At 43.8% G+C, this 20423-nt stretch overlaps 1 protein-coding gene across 1 annotated transcript in view; it reads left to right on the top strand.

Moving 5' to 3' along the window:
• Nucleotides 1–325: 325 nt before the first annotated feature.
• MEOX1 (mesenchyme homeobox 1) overlaps nucleotides 326–20423 on the top strand; it is a 41705-nt gene continuing 21607 nt past the window's right edge. The window contains exon 1 of the mRNA XM_033919023.1: nucleotides 326–751. Coding sequence (XP_033774914.1) covers nucleotides 391–751 — 361 coding nt within the window. The 5' untranslated portion in view covers nucleotides 326–390. The remainder of the gene's footprint in view (nucleotides 752–20423) is intronic.

The following is a 20423-nucleotide window of genomic DNA, read 5'->3' as shown; positions in this document are numbered from 1 at the left end:
TGAATTAAGTAGGAATCGAATTCTTGCCACCCAGTCCCCGGGTTAAGAACAACCCTTAACCCGGGGACTGGGTGGCAAGAATTCGATTCCTACTGAATTCAATGAAAATCTATGTTTCTAAATCCGATTCGGATTCGAGGGAGCAAAAGGTAAACGATGGCTTCTGGTTTTCCAGCATCTGCGAATCCCATTAGACGCACATCTGAGCTTTCGGCTGATTAATGGCCCCGAGCTGGCGTTAACCCCTCCTTCGCCGTCTCGGGTTTCACTCTTAGACGTAAAAAGTGGTTCCCTGGCCCGCAGAGCTTCAAAGCCCATTTTGACAAGCCAGGAGCGACACTGCTTTCTAGGGGGACGGGGGTCCCCTTTCTAGCCAGCAAACTACTGGGGATGGATCCGTCGGCCAGCAGCTGCATGCGGGGCGCCCCGCTCTGGGGGTGCATGCGGACCCCCCCGGCGGAAACGGTAGCCCCCCACTACCCGCAGCCGCCGTTCCCCTTCCACCAGAAAGCCGACTTCGCCGCCTACCCCGACTTCTCAGCCTCCTGCTTGGCCGCCGCCCCCCACCCCTTCCCCCGAGAGGAGCAGCACCCCCCGCCCTTCCCCCACCCGGACTGGCACTTCCCCGCGGCCAACCCCAGCCCCAGCCTGCTGGACGCCTCGGGGTGCCTTGCTGGAGAGTACGGGGTGCCGGGGAGCATTACCACCGAAACGGAGAAGAAAGGGGCGAAGAGGAAAAAGGAGGCTCCAGGTAGGTCGATGCTTCATCCCCCCCCCCTCCAGCGTTGATGAGCTTGTGTTGCACTATTGTACCTTATAACATAAGGTCTAAAAGCGGCTGATCACAAGGGAACGGGTGCAATTTCCAAACTAAAGCGAAACTTCCAATACTGCATGAACTAGGAGACAGACTCGAATATGTAAGATGCAGATCTCCTCTCCATCAAAAGCAGGAGGTCGGCAGACTAGTACATAAGATTGCAGAAGGAAGGGAAATCAGGTTAAAAGTGGGAGTGTGTGGCACAGGTTGTGGGTTCAAATCCCATGCCGCTCCTTGTGACTTAATGCCCCAGGTGCATTAGATTCATTTTAGTTTGATACTTTGTAAACCATGCAGGAGCATGGGGAAAATGCTTTGAGTACCTGAATGCAAACCACTTAGACTATAAGTGGTATATAAATGCTAACTGCAGGGCCTAAGAGCTCATCTTGAAGTGACTCTCATGGATAGGTGGGTGGGAGGAGAGCAGAATCCTGTTTTATTGTAATCCACTCATTAAGCAGAATATAAATAAATGATGCAGGAGAAAATGGGGAGGAGGTTGGGGATGTGATACGCTTGGAATGGGGCATTTTTTGAAAATTTAATTCCTGCTTTGAGAAGAGTGGGATGTAGGGTGTTTAAGTGAGGGGAGGTCTCTGAGGGTATGGTATTTAAATGGGCCACCTCCAAGTCACAGGCTCTTTTTCCTGCTCCTCAGAGGCAGTTTACCCTCCCTCCCTCCCTAGCGCTGCTTGGATTTCCCCCAGGGAAAATCTCTCCAGATGGAAACAACCCGTAAGCACTCATAAGTCACTTTATTCCTCAGCTTTGGAACCAGTTGCCCAAACAGATAAGATCCCGGAACTCACTGATGACATTCCGAAGAGCCTTTTCAGCTAAACAGACTCTGCCACCTCCTTTTCTGTAACCATCCTATGTACCCCTTTATTTTATGACCTAGCTGGACCTTAGCCTTTGTGAAATTTCAGCAATTATCTCCCCCTTTGTACCCCATTACCCAGCCATGTCCTTAGTTTTTGTGAAATGTCTCCATTGTGAATGTCCTTATGTAACCCGTCCTGAGCTTCTGGGAAGATAGGCTAGAAATCAAAATAAATAAATAAATTCCATAAAGGTTGACCAAAGTTAGGAGGTGAGGACTAGCCCAATGGGTAGAGCAGAAGACTGTGATCTTGGGAAGCTGGGTTCAATTCCCACTGCAGCTCCTCGGGATTCTAGGCAAGCCACGCAATCCTCCATTGCTCCAGGTACATAGATCATGAGCTCACTTGGGACAGGGAAAGCACCTGCATTTAGGGTCCTATTCTTGAAAATACACATCCCGATGGCAGCTGGTGGTAGACGTCCTACCGCCATTGGGCAGTCAATTGGGATGCACTTTTTTTAAAATAACCTCCCTGAGGTAGAATGCCCACATTGTAGGCCTCTGGAGCATGTCTATGGAGATGCATAGCAATGCTTAAGCACGTTCAAGGCAGGGCATGGGCTTGGCTTCGCCAGGAAGTGGCCTTTGGGGGGCTTAAGCGTCAGTATGCATCTCCGTAGATGGGAGACACATGCCTGAAATGTAGGCCTGTAAAATGCTGGCCTACATTTCAGGCGTCTGTCTGAGAGTCTAGGCACAATTCTGCATAGGACGCTGGTGCCTGATTGACATGCGTTTGTCGGCTGCTTCTTAGGTGGCCACCGATACCACCGTCCTATACAGAATCAGGCCCTTAATGTGTACAGTGCTATAGACACGTTCTAAGCCAGTATTCCTTAAGGGTTGTTCCAAACAAAGTGGCTTTTATAGCAGTGGTTCCCAACCTTGTCCTGGAGAACCACCAGGCCAGTCGGGTTTTCAGGCTAGCCCTAATCAACATGCATGGAGCAGATCTGCATGCCTGGCACCTCCATTATATGCAGATCTCTCATGCATATTCATTAGGGCTATCCTGAAAACCCGACTGGCCTGGTGGTCCTTCAGGACAGGGTTGGGAACCATTCTTTATAGAATACTAGTTTAGTGTGTAATTTTTGCACCTCACTTTAGACACCTGCCAACGGCTTATGGAAATGCTCATACCCAACTAATGACAGTCAGGCACAGAAATGGCAGTACTCTATAGCTCCACACCTAAATCATGGGAATGCTCATGGCTTTGCCCCCTTTGGAGTTGTGCGCTAAGAAAATTAGGCACGCTTATTATAGAATAGTGAGCAGGGCAGATCTGTGAGCAACTCCAAATGACTGCCAATTAAGTGCCTGTTATCGCCAATTAAGCCAAAATTGAGAGTCTAACTGGTGACCTATACAGAATTCCCCAGTATTTCCCCTTGAGCAGCAGGTGACTGTGGCACTTTAAGATCACACTGTGCAGCCTTACAGCTTATCTTTCCAGACACTTTGCACATCAGGTGGCTGCTCCTCCCCCTCCCCCTCCCCCAAGGGAGCCAGGCAGTTATAGACATCTGGGGACCCCGATGACTTAGCAGTATTTAGGGATCTTAAAATCATTGCTATCGACAAAGATTCATTCAATGTATATTTATTAAAGAGGATTTCTCAGACTTCCCAGGGCTGCTTCTGAATGCTAACAGACTTTAATATCTTATTTCCAAATCAAAATTTGATTCTGTCTTGGAAAATTCATCAGCATGTACAGAGCAGGTACAATGGCACCTGTGAACTCTCTACTTACTTGTACCAGAGGCACAGTGACCTCTGGATTCTATAAGGGACGTCCAAAATTGGACACGATCCTGAGAGGTACACACAACCTAATTGATTAATAGGCCAATTAATATTAATAATTGGATGCAAAGAATCAATTATTGATATTAATTAGCACCAATTAGGAGCTGCGAGCATATCTGGCTGCATCTGACTGGGTATCCAAATCCCACAGCATGCAACCCAAAAGGGGTGGTGGCCATTGGAGAAGCAAGGGTGGGTCAGTGCCATTCTCAACAGATGCACACAGGGCTCCTTTTACTAAACCGTGGTAGAGATTTTTAGTACGAGCCAGCACAGTAAATGCTCTGGCACTCATTCAATTCCTATGAGCGTCAGAGCATATACCTTGCCTGTCCACGGTAAGGAGCTCGACTGCAGTTTAGTAAAAGCCAGCAACAGTGTTATAGAATTTAGGGGCTCCATACCCAACTTGTTCACCAGGCGTCACACTAGATTTTAGCCGCTGTAAGTCCTCACCCCCAAAGTTGTTCCTGGGAATCCTCGCAGATTTTTTTCCCCTGCAAGGTGACATAAACACGCTCAAAAAATGGGCTGCGGCGAAAAGGGCAAACAGAATGCTAGGAATGATTAAGAAGGGGGATCACAAAAAGATCAGAGAAGGTTATCATGTCACTGTTCTGGGCCATGGTACGCCCTCACCTGGAATACTGTGTCCAGAACTGGTTGCCGTACATGAAGAAGGACATGGTACTACTTGAAAGGGTCCAGAGAAGAGTGACTAAAATGGTTAAGGGGCTGGAGGAGTTGCTGTACTGCGAGAGATTAGAGAAACTGGGCCTCTTCTTCCTTGAAAAGTGGAGACTGAGAGGGGACATGATCGAAACATTCAAGATAATGAAGGGAATTGGCTTAGTAGATAAAGACAGGTTGTTCACCCTCTCCAAGGTAGGGAGAACGAGAGGGAACTCTCTAAAATTGAAAGGGGATAGATTCCGTACAAATGTAAGGAAGTTCTTCACCCAGAGAGTGGTGGAAAACTGGAACGCTCTTCCGGAGTCTGTCATAGGGGAAAACACCCACCAGGGATTTAAAACAAAGTTAGACAAGTTCCTGCTAAACCAGAACGTACGCAGGTAGGGCTAGTCTTAGTTCGGGCACTGGTCTTTGACCTAGGGGCCGCCGTGTGAGCGGACTGCAAGGCACGATGGACCACTGGTCAGACCCAGCAGCGGCAATTCTTATGTTCTTATTTTTCATTGCCATTTACTGAATCTGACCCTGAGTGCCAGAAGTCTGTGCCAAGATTTCAGGGTTAAAGGGGGAATTCATGAGAGAGTATTCAGCATGTTAGCACTTGCAATCACTTTAGTGTGCACTAACTGCTAGATGCCCATTATATTCCTATGGATGCCTTTAGCGGTTAGTGAGCACTAACAAGTTAGCACTTGCTAACACGCTTAACTCCCTTTCATGAATTCTCTCCTTCATCATCGCACCCATTTTCCCTCCCTTGATTTAACTCACCCTCTTTACTTCTGTTCTTGTTGCATGTTTCTGGGTCTTGCGTATTTGTCAGGTAGAAATCTGCGGAAAGCCTGCGAGTGCATTGCAGTTATTTGGCCCCCTACGTCCCGCTCCCCATGAGTTCCGCTGAACTTGTAAGTTCCTTCTATATGTGCCCTTCTCTTCCTCTGCCAACTCCAGACTCCGTCCTTTCTGATTTGCTGCGCCATATGCCTGGAACAAACTGCCTGAATCCCTATGGCGAGCTTCATCTCTGGCAGTGTTCAAGTCCAAGGTTAAAGCTCACCTCTTTAAGAGTGCTTTCAACTCCTAACTCTTTTTCTTGGGTTCTGCATCCCCAACTCTCTATGTCAGGGCTGCCCAAGTCCGGTCCTCGAGATCTACTGGCAGGCCAGGTTTTCAGGATATCCACAGTGAACATGCATGAGAGAGATTTGCATCCCAAGAAGGCAGTGTAGGCAAATCTCCCTCATGCATATTCATTGTGGATATCCTGAAAACCTGGCCTGCCAGTAGATCTCGAGGACCGGACTTGGGCAGCTCTGCTCTATGTCATGTCTGTCTGTTCAAGTTAGATTGTAAGCTCTTCTAAGAAGGGACTGTCTAATGTCAAAATGTACAGCACTGCATATGCCCTTCAGCTTGTTAAATAGTAGTAGGATTTGCTGTTGAATGAGTAAGCCGCTGGGGCTATGCTGCAACTGACATTTTGCCTTATATATCATCAACAAATAGTGAGCTTTTTTTTTGGGGGGGGGGAGTGAAGGAACAGACGTCGGTTTGTTTAGCACTCCCCCTTCCCAGGTGCTCCAGTTCCCCTAACCTGTGGCAATGGGGAAGGGGCAATTTTCAACAGCTATCTAAAATCTTTAAAAATTTGTATCCCATCAAATTTTAAGAAAGGCTGAAGTTTAAAGCATAGGTTATGTATATAATCTCAATTACAAGATTTCTCTTGGTCTCTCTCCTGCCCTCTATACTGTATAATCACTAGACCACACTGGATGAACTATAGTTATAGCTGCAATGTCGAATACTTAAATCTCTGGTTTCCCCTTCTCTGTTTAATATAATAAGCTATTCTCACATTTTCTATATCTCTTAGTAGTCATTATTCAAAATTGATAGGGTTTGGCATCCGTGCCTCCTGCACGTGGCTGAGAAGGACTGACAATGGGGCAGACCCCAGAGTTATGGAAACACAAACAGATAGATTCCTTTTGTCACCCTGCCACTTAGCGACTGCTCTGTTTCCTGAACTCCAGCTGTGGTTCCTTGAAGCACAGCTGGACAGGCATAACCCAGAGTGTTAAACAAAGGGTAGGCTTCCTCCAAAGGAGTTTTCCCAAAATAATTCCACACACCGGAGAAGTTTCTTTATCATTTCTTTTCTAATGCACAAACTGCAAACATATTTCTGAAATGCTGCTGTAATGGACAGATGGGTCTATATTTTAACTGTGCTGGACAAAGAGTTTGTAATTTGATGGCACAGGGTACGCAAACCTTTTGGCATGTAATGCAGGTTTTCAAGAAATGCTAATTGCAGAGCTGTCCTCGCTAATCATCTAACAGCTTCCAATGAGTTTCACAGTCTGGGGGACAAATTTAAATATACAAGCAATAATTGTATTTACTTAAGGTCTCTTTTATTAAGCTGCGCTAAAAAGCGGCCAGCACTGTTTTCAGCGTGGGGCTTTTCTGCTCACTGAGGCCTTTTTTAGCATGGCTGTAAAATGGCCCCATTTTGTCTATTAATGGCCATGTGCTAATTTCAAAAAGCAAAAAAAAATAATCCCTAGTTTGTAATGTAATGAGAATATCACAACAGTTCTGTCAAAAAGTCATATAATAACAGAAGTGGAGATTAACACACATCATCAAAGTGCCACCCACAAATAAGAATGCCCTTATATCGCTCTGTGGTATGACCACACCTTGAATACTGTGTTCAGTTCTGGTCACCATATCTCAAAAAAAATATAGAGGAATTAGAAAAGGTACAGAGAAGGGTGACAAAAATGATAAAAGGGATGGGACGACTTCCCTATGACTAAGGGTCCTTCAGGTTGGAGAAGAGACAACTCAGGAGTGATATGATATAGGTCTATAAAATAAAGAGTGGAGAGAAAAAGGGTAGATTTGAATTGCTTGTTCACGCTTTCCAAAAATACAAGGACTAGGGGACATGCAGTGAAGCTACTAAGTAGTAGATTTAAAACAAACCGGAAAAAATATTTCTTCATATGGCATGTAATTAAACTCTGAAATTCGTTGCCGAATAATGTGGTGAAATCAGTTAGCTTAGCTGGGTTTAAAAAAGGCTTGAATAATTTTCTAAAAGAGAAGTCATTATTGAGATGGCTTGCGGAAATCCATTACTTATTCCTAGGATAAGAAGAATAAAATCTGTTTTACTACTTGGGATCTAGCTAGTTACTTGGGACCTGAGTTGGCCACTGTTGGAAACAGGATCCTGGGCTTGATGGACCTTCGATTTGTCTCGGTTTGGCAATGTTCTTAAAAATATTATGAAATGTAGATGAGAGTCCTCAGTTCACAATGCCAGTTTAAAGAACTGACCCCCTCACCAGGGCCTTTCTTGTGGAGCTTATCCTATGCAGATGTGGTCACTAACATCACAGCACCTCTCGTCATGTGATATCTATAAATGATAAGGATTCAAATTAAATCCAGATCTCTTCTGAGTAATTTCATAAATAAACAGCTACAACGGATTTCTATGCCTCCGAGTACATCTTTTGTAACAAGATGCGTGCAAAAAATTTTTAGTCCACACAATCGCAAAATCTAATCTGATATATTCCCACAGCAAGTCAATTTCGGGTTCTTGCCTTACCCCCCTTTTACGAAGCCATGTTAGACTTTTTGTATCCCGGCCATGGCGGTTTTAGCTCCGACGCTTATAGGAATTCTATTAGCGTCAGAGCTAATACCGCCGTGGCTGGTGATAAAAAAAAACACACCGTGGCTTCATAAAAGGAGGGGGGGGGGGGGTTAGTGAATATACATGTGCTAATTTTCCCATGCATGAGGCCTTAACTGATTTCTAGGTGGGAAGGGTTCTTGCACTAACCATGCACTAATCAATATAGCTGTGCTAACTGATTAGCTCTGGGCATGCCTATTCTCTGCCCCCAGACCCACCCCCCAGTAGTGCTTTATGTCCTGTAGTAAGCATGCGCTAGTATTTAGTAAAAAGGCCCTGTAAAGTAACCTTCTGATACAAGTGCTAGCAAGAGCAAGTGACATCACACAATGGCACAGTCCCTTCCCCCATGCTCCAGTCCATTTAACACTTATATCCAGGCTTGAATCATTTGAATCGTGTCCATTCTGAGATTTTCAAGCAAGCATTCAAACAAATAAAGCTGCTATTTCCAAATGTTTTTTAAAAAACCCAAAACATTAAGGGCAACATCTTGAAGCCTGTATTTATTCCTTTCATATACATCCCTATAAAGACAGACTTTTGCTTCACTTACATAGAAACACAGAAATATGATGGCAGGGATAAAGGTCAAACGGCCCATCCAGTCTACCCATCCGCAGCATCCACTATCTCCCATGTGCCTGTCCCATGCTTTCTTGAATTCAGTCAGTCTTTGTCTCCACCACCTCTACCAGGAGACTATGCCACACATCTACCACCCTTTCTGTAAAAAAGTATTTTCTTAGAATAGAAACATAGAAATATGTAATAATATACCGTATTTTTCGCTCCATAAGAAATCTCGGTGTATCTTATGTAGCTAAGGTACAAAAAATTACACCCCCCGTACCATTTAAAAACACCCCTCCCATCGCTGAACCTTTTTAAAACACCCCGCCCGCTGCACCACCACATGCCCGCTACATCTCTAAAACACTCCACCCCCCTGCATGCCCACCACTGTCGGTTGCACCTTTTTAAAACCCCAGCCACCCGCCTACCGCCGTCTGCTCGACCGCTTACAAAATTTCCTGGTGGTCCAGTGTGATCCATCCCTCCCTAGCTGTCTCCTCTTCTTATTTCCCAGCCAGCGGTATGGAGGTCAGAAGAGGGTAGGGTTAAATGGTCATTTTCCTCAATGGAGGAGAGTAAACAGTGGAGTGCTGCAGAGGTCTGTACTGGGACCAGTGGAACGACAAAGTGAGATGATTAAATTTGCAGATGACACTAAACTGTTCGAAGTTGTTAAAATTAATGCAGATTGTGAAAAACTGCAGGCGGACCTTAGGAAATTGGAAGACTGGGTGTCCAAATGGCAGATGAAGTTTAATGTGGACAAATGCAAAGTGATGCACATTGGAAAGGATAACCTGAATCAGTTATCAGATGCTAAGGTCTACCTTGGGGGTTAACGCCCAAGAAAAGGATCCGAGTATCATCATAGACAACATGAAGAAACCTTCTGCCCAATGTGTGGCGGCGGCCAAAAAAACAAACAGGATGCTAGGAATTATTAAAAAAGGAATGGTTAATAAGATTAAGAATGTTATAATGCCCTGGTATCGCTCCATGGTGCAACCTCATCTGGAGTATTGCGTTCAATTCTGGTCTCCTTATCTCACCAAAAGAGCTATCTACATATTTAATTCACCATCAATATTATCATCATACTTAAATAATTTTATTAAACACCTTTAATATATTTCACATACATTACACATAAATATTACATACATACCGAACTTCCCCAGTTCTTATAATCACTAAAATAATCCCTCTTTAAAATTTCATGAAATATTCACCCATCATCTGGGTATAGCAGCAACCAGATAACATAAATAGCAATAGCCAGCACAAAATATGCTTGGACTTAAAGTTTTCATGCATACATGTTCATAAGTCACTTCATGTGCATATGTGCAGTTGATCTCTCAATGATACATAGTGTCCAATTCACATACATATAGCTTACTTATCAAGCTCAACACAATACCGTGTTTCGCTACCAGGCATCTTCAGGAGCTTACTCTGGTCACAGCTCTGCTTCAACTAAACATACTATAATACACAATCACAAATCTTAATCTATCACAATCTCACAAAATTAGCGAAACACGGTATTGTGTTGAGCTTGATAAGCATGCTATATGTATGTGAATTGGACACTATGTATCATTGAGAGATCAACTGCACATATGCACATGAAGTGACTTATGAACATGTATGCATGAAAACTTTAAGTCCAAGCATATTTTGTGCTGGCTATTGCTATTTATGTTATCTGGTTGCTGCTATACCCAGATGATGGGTGAATATTTCATGAAATTTTAAAGAGGGATTGTTTTAGTGATTATAAGAACTGGGGAAGTTCGGTATGTATGTAATATTTATGTGTAATGTATGTGAAATATATTAAAGGTGTTTAATAAAATTACTTAAGTATGATGGTAAATTAAATATGTAGCTAGCTTTTTTGGTGTTAAAATAAAAAATAAGAAAGATATAGCGGCGCTAGGAAAGATTCATAGAAGGCGACCAAGATGATAAAGGGTATGGAACTCCTCTCGTATGAGGAAAGACTAAAACGGTTAGGGCTCTTCAGCTTGGAAAAGAGACGTCCGAGGGGAGATATGATTGAAGTCTACAAAATCTTGAGTGGAGTAGAACAGGTACAAGTGGATCGATTTTTTTACTCCATCAAAAATTACAAATAGGGGACACTTGAAGTTACAGGGAAATACTTTTAAAACCAATAGGAGGAAATTTTTTTTCACTCAGAGAATAGTAAAGCTGTGGAATCATTGCCAGAGGTTGTGGTAAGTACGTAACACAGGAAGGTTTGGACAAGTTCCTGGAGGAAGAGTCCATAGTCTGTTATTGACAAAGAAAGGGGAAGCCACTGCTTGCCGTGGATTGGCAGCATGGAATATTGCTACTCCCTGGGTTTTGGCCAGGTACTAGTGACCTGGGATTGGCCACCGTGAGAACAGGCTACAGGGCTTGATGGACCATTGGTCTGACCCAGTAAGGCTATTCTTATGTTCTTATCAGCAGATTCATGATAGTTTGTTTTCAGAATGCTTGATTTCCCCCATTTGCTGACCTTAACTATGAGTAGCTGAATTAACATCTCCTTGTGTTAGCAGTCCAGTTTTAACCAGCTGGTGAGTTCCAGCAGCCACATTGGCCCGAAAGACAACTGCTAGAAACTTTACAGACCACCCAGCTCCCTTTTTATCTGAAGGATTTTCAAAACGCAGGAACCTCCTCGATTCTGGCTAATTTTTGTGATAAGTCCAACAAAAGTTATCACTGCCTGCAGAGGGAGCATGCAACTAACAGAAGGCCGGCTGGGGATTATATGACATTTTCTCCAACATCTGGGCAGGCCAGGCACAGATTAACCAAGTCTGGTTATATTATTAATATCCAGTTGTATAATTGTTTCCATATTTTCCCTGTAAGAGGAAATTATTCTTTTTCGTTCAGTGCCAAGCAGTCCATCTTATTCAGCTGTAAGTCAAAATAAATAGCACGTGAATTTTATAATGAGTGGGAATATATTGGAAGGTGTCACTGATGGGTCTCAGATTTTGGCACAGTTGTCCATGTGTCGAGTTCAGTAAAAAATAATGTACAAAACGGTTATGTGCGGTGCTACTTAAACCCTCTGGGTTTGGTTAGATGTTACCTCTGGTCTTTGAGGCTGAAGCAAAAACAGAAGGAATATGTTATATATATAGTTATGTTATATACAGTACAAGCTTCTATGCTGCCAAATTGTAGAAGGCACTTAAAACTTTGCTCTTCAACCAGGCATACTTGTGATCAGGACCAGTATAAGCATTTCTCTTTTGTCTCCACCCTGCCCCCCTCCCCACACAGTGGTATAGTAAAGGGGGGAGTGAGGGGAGCAGACCACCCTGGGCACCAGCACCCCTCCTCCTCTCCACCCCCCCTTCCCTTGTACCTTTTTAACTTCAGCACGAGCAGCTTGCATTGGCTTCAGCGTTCTCTCTGTCTCCACTTCCGGGACCTGCGCCTAAGAAGTGACGAAAGAGGAGCACCGAAGGTGACGTGGGCAGTAAGTTGGTGGGAAGTTAAAAAGGTGCAGCCCTGGACGCTGCTCACCCTCGCTACGCCACTGCCCCCACACCTTTTTCATTATGTTTATTAGTATAAAAGGATTGTAAATGAGACTCTACCCTGCACCAGCATTGAATTTCCGAGTTTCCAAAGCCTGCTAACACATAACTAGTTAAGTGTGATATTCAGCACTTAACCTTTATGGGTTACTGCATAAAGTAGATGTGGCTATTTTCTGTGAACTTTATCTGCATAATTTGGGCCTCTGTTTATGTGGCTATTGATTAGATTGTAAGCTCTACTGAGAAGGGACTGCCGCTTGAATGCCGCTGCATACATCTAATGGTGCTATAGAAGTGATTAGTAGTAGTCAATGACATAGTAAGGGGGTGCGGTCCGCCCTGAGCATGGTCTTCCTAAGGGTGTGGCACCCCTCTCCTCTCCTTGCCTTCCCCTATACGTTTTTTACTTCCCTAGCACGAGGTTGCAGCCTGTATTGGCGCTCTCTCTGACATCACTTCCGGGACCCGCACCTATGAAGTGACATCAAAGGGCGAGCGGACACCGATGTAGGCACGCTGCTTACACTGAAGAAGGGGGCACCCTAGGCGCTGCTCACCCTGACTTCTATGTGGTCCTATCTCTGAGGTTGTTAACCTGGTGCTACCTGCTGAATATCAGCACTTAATCAGCCAAAATATGCTGGTGCTAGTGGTTATTTTCAGTGGCATGAATTGGTGAAAGGTTGCTGAAAACAAGCTGTTTCAGGCCAATTAAATCACTTTATCAGCCTCTTAATTTCTTTCTACAATAGTGGCTAAGCATAAAATGATCCTCCTGTGCTCCACAGTTTTCAATGGTTACCAGCTTGGCATCTTGTTGTGCTCACATTCATCACCTCGCTATGCCAGTGCTCTCTTTGGCACTGCCACATGTTAAACATTCAAATGAGCTTCGAACTGTGCTGAAGTATTTTCTGTAGCAGATCCATTACACTAGAGTCAGCCACTGGTAGACCTTCATTTCATTGATTTTTGCAAGCATCATTCTCATGAGCTCAGATTCTTATTTGGTTAGAGCTTTGTGCCCCGCACTGCTCCTTGTGACCTTGGGCAAGCCACTTAATCTTCCATTGCCCCCAGGTATGTTAGATAGATTGTGAGATAGGGGAAAATGTTTGAGTACCCGAATGTAAAACCACTTACGCAACCTCCATTGATAGGCAGTATGTAAATAACTAAAATAAAAAATAAATACATTTTAAATTTGGGGTGCTTTTACTAAAGTGTACTAAGCACTTAAAGGTAAATGCTCAAAGGTCACTCGATAAATTTAGGCATCCAAATCGTGGGAGGCGCACGCAACCTAATTGATTAATGACCCAATTAACATCAATTGATTGATTGATTCTTAGGACTTCTTTACCACCCTTTTGAAGGAATTCACCTAAGATGGTGTAAAGCAAGAAAAAGCCAAACATATGCAGTAAAAATATTCCAATAACAATACAAGGTCTGTCAGCACATTACTCAATAAAACATTTTAATAGACAGCATAGTCTTTAGGCAAAGATGGAGCATATAGATAAGACAGAGTAACATAAGTAAGGAATAAGGGGGCACATGAGGTCAGAAAGGTGCGTGAATGTTATCTTAGGATCAGTGGTGTAGAAAAAAGGGCAGGGAGGCAGACTGCCCCAGGTGCCATCTTGATGTGAGTGCCAGCACATCTCCTCCCCCCATGCCATGCTTACGCCCTCCTCCTTCCCCCTCTGTACCTTTTTAAATCTTCACCAGCATGAGCAACTTCTTCAGCCTGCTGCTCGTTCCGGCCTGGATCCCCTCTGAAATCACTTCCGGGTTGCAAGGTCAGGAAGTGACATCAGAGGGAGTAAGCAGCAGGCCGGAGAAGTTGCTTGTGCTGGCAAAGATTTAAAGAGGTACGGGAGGAGGGAGGGCACAAGTGTGGGGGTGGGGGCAGAGAGGAAGGCGTGGGGAAGGCGCCACTGCCACGGATGCCCCCTACCCTCGCTACGCCACTGGTTAGGATAGGAGTAGATAAACATGACCTGCCAGTGTCACATTGGATATTAATAATCAATTATTGAGGTTGACACCACTTAGAACATAAGAACATAATAAGAACATAAGAAGCGCCATCTCCGGATCAGACCTTCGGTCCATCAAGTCCGGCGATCCGCACACGCGGGATTGCATGCTCATCTAGCTGCACGCTATCCTATGATCCTGGGTGCCAAAATCCCATATTATGTGGGTCAAGAGTTTTCAAAAGACAGGCCCAGCTTGCACGCCAGGATTTGAAGCAGTGTTCAGTTGGTGTGAAGGGAAACGGATTGGGACTTGTATACTGCCTTTTTGTAGTTGCAGAACCACACTCAAAAGTGCTTTACATATATACAGCTACTTATTTTGTACCTGTGACTTGCTCGGGGTCACAAGGAGCAGATCTACCATTAGAAGTCCTCATGCTGAAAGTTGGGGGTGGGAATTCCTGCTAGGATCTATTCACCCTGGAGTGTGCAAACATTGAGCCCAAATGGTTCTCAGTGGCTGTTTTTTCAGAGCTGTTTGCAGAATCTGGTCCTATGTGCAAATTCTATAATGGCAGTTCTGCCCATAACTGATATTACTGAGTACTAGCTTAAGTCTGCCTTTCAAGGACGAGCTCCAAGACTGATGCAAGTCCTCAGGCCAAGCTTTCGGCAGCGAGGCACATAAATGATAGAATTCTATAACCCACATCCCCCCCCCCCCCCCCCTTGAAATTGCATGCTCTGGAATTTGAGCAGAACTTCTAGAATAGCGACTAAGGGCAGCTACATGCATTATTGCTAATTAGCGCCAACAATTGGCTTCTGATTCTATGTTGGAGAACATTAAGCCCAAAATGTAACGCATTATACTAAAAGGACCCTTTTGTGTATTTAGCTTGCGTTTTATGTGCTGTTTGTATGTGTTAGTTATGAACTGCCTAGGCTCAAATTTTCATTATAGCTCTTTTGGACAGGAAATTAACTGCATTTTATTTTCTTTCCAGTGCTGTATACGCTGAAACAGTATAATTAAAGGTTATATATATTTTAGTGCAATGACTTGTCAGACATAGCTTTCACTAGATTCACAAGCCCTCTTACAAACTGCTCCCTGCCTTTCCATTCCCCTGGTTTTAATCTTTTCCACATGACATTTTTCTACTTTAGAAGGAGGTTCTGAAAGGCAGTAAAAACAGAGCACCTGCAGACTGAGGGGGATGACAGCAACCAAACCCCAGCAGATACATAGCACCTGCATCCCACTCCCTCATCTGCTTCCCTCCCTCCCTTCCTCTGTCCCTCAGATGCTGCTCTCACATCCAGCCAGGGGAAGGGAGGGTGGGGAGAATGTGGGGGTCACAGCCACTTGGCACACAAATATTTGCATGCATGAATCAGGAGTGAGTCCGCATTTGCCATTTATTCTGCTAGAGAGAGGAGCGGGCCAGGCCGAATGGGATGATTCGTCACGGCTGTTTCATCGCAGGTTGTTTCAACAGAACCACAATGAAATGGCTGTGATGAATTGTCCTCTCCACGATGAACCGCGATCAATCAAACCTGACTGTCCTCCCCCCCATCGGTGCCTCTCCTCTTCTACCCCCCCCCCCCCCGTACCTTTCTTCTTCTCTGCCCCACCCCCCACCCCACCACATACCTCTTGAAAAGTTCACTGGTTCATCTTCCATCCCCTGCTTGGCTGGCCTTGGCTCCCTTCTGATGTCACTTCCTAGTTGTGGGACCAGGACGTGACATCAGGGGTGAGGGAAGGCTGGCGCAAGCAAGATGTGGAAGATGCTGCTCTTGCTGGCAAACTTTTCAAGAGGTATGGAGGCCAGGGGGTGCTCCTACCTTGGGGAGGATGCGGGTCATGGTGTGTTCCTACCTTGGTGGGGGGAGGGATGCGGGCCAGGGGGTGCTCCTACCTTGGGGAGGGATGTGGGGGAAGGATGCAGGCCATGGGGTGCTCCTATATTAGTTGGGGAGATATGGAGGATGTATGCAGGCCAGGGAGTGCTCCTACCTTTTGAAGGGGTGGGGGGCATAGCTCCTCACAAGGCAATTCATTGTGGCCGATTCAGTGCTGAAATGGCCGCGGTGAATTGTCCTAGAGCCCAGGCCAGGTGTATCCCTACTGCAACTGTACAGAAATACTGGATAACCTCATTCTTGATAAGTGGGTACAAAGTTCATTATAGGTAGGTACAGTCCTGGAGGTTCTCAAGCAACCACAGAGCTGGCATGAAGGAGTATAATCAAACCAAATTCTTCTATTGTACACACATCGTCGAAAGTGCCGTACCACGTGTGAAATGTGTCACAATGCATATTTTTGTTTTTAGAATTGCATGGACATGTCTCTGGATTTCGTTGCGTCCCCACATCAAGAGTGCCTTAACAATTATCTTATTACTATACTTAGTGACCAAAACAATAGCTGTGCATCAAAAGTTTTTTGTTTTTTTAAATTTCATTTTACAAATTAAGAATACAAAGAATAATAACAAATCTCAAAACCAACACAATTAATACAACAATTATACAATAAACTAACCCACCCATTCCAGGACTGCATTACAAAAGAATAATCAATAAATATATTAAGAATGATAAAGGAATACATGATTACAGGCATAAGGAGTTAATGTGTCCAAAAAAAGGTTGCCAAATTGTAAGCAACAACTTTCCTTGTTTAGTTTCCCACTCAGACAATTGCATACTTTCCAGAGCCAATAAATGAATGATATGCGAGCGCCTTATCAATATTCATACTACTGAACTTAGTTCCCAAAACACGTATTCAATCTTCTATTCAGTGTCTAGAAATGATCTTACTGTTGCTGTACATTGCTTTCAAATTTGGTATTTATTTCTCATGCTGCATATAGAAATTGTGAGAACTGAGCCCATCTAGTCCCTATCCAAACAGGCTTCCTGCTACCCAAACCTCTAGACCCCTTCAGAGTATGGCTACATCGCACTATTTTATGAAGAATATGCCTACCGTGTTGCTAACCACTGCTATGTTTGTAAACTTGTAACCCGTTCAGGGCTCTTTTGGATGGACAGGCTAGAAAATTGAATAAATATATAAATTATACACCAGGGACCAGATTCAGTGAATGTCACCCAAATGTGGGAACCACAAAATCAGAGCGCTAGTCTATAAATGGCGCTCTGAATTGGGCGCAGTTTCACAAATAGCGCATAGTACCGGGATCCATGCCCAACTTTGAGCGAGAGGATTTAGACCAACTGAAAGCAGGTATAAATTCTCGCACGGAAGTTAGGCGCAGATCCCACAAATTCTATAACAGTACCCCCATCTTTAGTGAATGCCCCTGACCCACCCATGCCCAACCTGTGGTCACACCCCCTTTCCAGTTGCATGCTATAAGATTTGCACGCACATTTGTATAGAATAGCGTGTAGCAAGATGTATACATAACTCCGAATTTTCCCAGTTAGCAACAATAACCCGCTTAGGTGATAAGCGGGAAAGCCATTTTTAAATAAATAATTATTGATTGTTAGTGCTCAATTATTGCCACGTATTGGCTTGTTAATTAAATTAAACTTGCATGTACAATTTTCAGCACCATTTATACAATTTGGGGGCAGATAGAGAAATATAAAGGGCTTGCAAACAAGAATATATATGTAAGTGCTGCCAGTTCATAATCATCACTACCAAACAGAATGGTCCTTCTGCATCAGCCAGGTTGTGGGGTCGAATGTTTTATCTTTTTGAAGCACGTGAATTATTTTTTTTTTTTTGAAGTTCAATAAGTTTTTATTGATATTTTGGAGTTACAAGTGAAAAGTGAAACAATAAACAAAATAATAGATAATAATATGACAATTGCTTATTTGTGTCAATTATACACAATTATAAGAACATAAGAATAGCCTTACTGGGTCAGACCAATGGTTCATCAAGCCCAGTAGCCCGTTCTCACGGTGGCCAATGCAGATCACTAGTACCTGGCCAAAACCCAAGGAGTAGCAATATTCCATGCTACAGATCCAGGGCAAGCAGAGGCTTCCCCTGTGTCTTTCTCAATTATAGACTATGGACTTTTCCTCCAGGAATTTGTCCAAACCTTTCTTAAAACCAGCTGCGCTATCTGCTCTTACCACAACCTCTGGCAATGCGTTCCAGAGCTTAACTATTCTCTGAGGGAAAAATATTTCCTCCTATTGGTTTTAAAAGTATTTCCCTGTAACTTCATTGAGTGTCCCCTAGTCTTTGTCATTTTTGACGGAGTGAAAAATCGATCCGTTCTACTCCACTCAGGATTTTGTAGACTTCAATCCTATCTCCCCTCAGCCGTCTTTTTTCCAAGCTGAAGGGCCTCAACCGTTTTAGTTTTTCCTCATACGAGAGGAGTTCCATCCCCTTTACCATCTTGATTACTTTTCTAGTGCCACTATATCTTTCATGAGATACCTATAGAATATCTAAGTATAACAGTATGGTTGAGAAACTTAAGCTGAAAAATAAATTGTTATTGTTGACTTACAGCATTATATCAACATAGTGGCTCAGATTTCCTAAACGGCTCCAGTTTTTTAGGCACCCAAACTCAGTAAAAAAAACAACAACAAAAAAAAACCCAAAACGCAGTTGAAATGACATTTTAAATTCAGGTTTAAAGTACCTACCGGCGCCTAAAAAAATCAGCGCTAGAACCACACCTCCATAGGTGCTTTAAGCCACCTAATGCCACTGTAAGTGTGGCTAATGCTAGAAGTGGCATTAGGCGGCCTATAGCGCTTACGGAGGCGTGATTCACATCATAGGTAGGTGCTGGAAATGTAGGTCAGGAAAACCCTGGTCTACATTTCCCACATCTACCTTTGCCGAAGGTGTGATTCTGTACCAGACGTCGTTGCGTGATTGACAGGCGATGGGCAGCCACTTTTAAGGCAGCCGCCACCAACAGCACTGGTTACAGAATCTGGGCCAGTGTCTACGTTATGAAGTATATTAAACTGGTAGTAAAAAGTTATAAAGTATATAGTCAAGAATTTGATTCACAATATTTTTGCAATATAGACCAAGACTTAATCACCAATAAATCTATTAAATTTAACATAAAGGAACTTAGAGAGAGGAAGAGATAATGGTTATTGTGGATGGGCAGACTGGATGGGCCATTTGGCCTTTATCTGCCATCATGTTTCTGTTTCTATAATCAGAAAGTTCTATGACATCACAATGCAGGTGTAAAGAGCCTTAGCCAATAGGGAGAGGAGGAGATAGTGGATGTTGCGGAGGGGCCATTCGGCCTTTATCTGCCATCATGTTTCTGTGAATGATTTCTGACAGGAATGCACAGTTGAGGTTCTGGTTCTGTCCACGAAAGCTGTGTATATTAACATTTCCAGCTCATCACTATGCTTTTTTTTCTACTTAGCTGGTTATGAAAAGCTATAAGATGACTTTAATTGGGATTATGCTTTCTTTTTCATAATAATGTAGTGGACAGTTAACTTGTGATGTGCATCTGGATTGTGATTTTTAATTCCTTTCTTGAAATACCTGGCAACGTCTCCTGGATAGCTGCCAGGCTTAAGAGTTTGCCACCTGATCCAGAGATGGTTTTACTCCCCTACATACAGTATAGGGCGTCTGGTTCTTATTTCTCCACAGGAATCATTTGATTTCTCTAAAGGAGAGCCGTGCAAACTAGCATGAAAAGCAAAACATTTGCTGATTAAGTTCGTATCTTTACAATTTTAAGATTTTCTTCTAGCGTTTGGCTTCTGCTACTACTAATCATTTCTATAGCACTACTGGACATACTACACAGTGCTTTACATCAAAACATAGAAGAGACAGTCCCTGCTCAAAAGAGCTTACAATCTAGTCAAGGCAGACAAAACTGGACAAGAAGGTGCATCAATACACAGTGCTCCAAGTGGGGAATTAAGAGAGATATTGGTGCATAGTCGATGGGTTGGAGTTTGGAATTGAAAGAAGTGGGCTTTGAGTCTGGATATGAATTCTGGCCAGAGACGGAGCCTGATGTATCGAGTCAGGATTTTGGAATGGTGCGACTATTTGGAATCCCCAAAGAGTAGCAACATTCCATGAAGAATCCCCAAAGGGTAGCAACATTCCGTGCTACTACTACTGATCATTTCTACAGAGCTACTAGACATACTCAGCGCTGTACATCAAAACATAGAAGAGACAGTCCCTGCTCAAAAGGGCTTACAATCTAGTCAGGACAGACTAAACTGGACAAGAAGGTGCATCAATACACAGTGCTCAGGTGAGGGAGTTTGGAATTGAAAGCAGCTTCAAAGAAGTGGGCTTTGAGTCTGGATTTGAATG

The sequence above is a fragment of the Geotrypetes seraphini genome, chromosome 13, assembly GCF_902459505.1.
Source record: "Geotrypetes seraphini chromosome 13, aGeoSer1.1, whole genome shotgun sequence".
Taxonomy (NCBI): Eukaryota; Metazoa; Chordata; class Amphibia; order Gymnophiona; family Dermophiidae; genus Geotrypetes; species Geotrypetes seraphini.
This window is presented reverse-complemented; position numbering and strand designations above follow the sequence as displayed.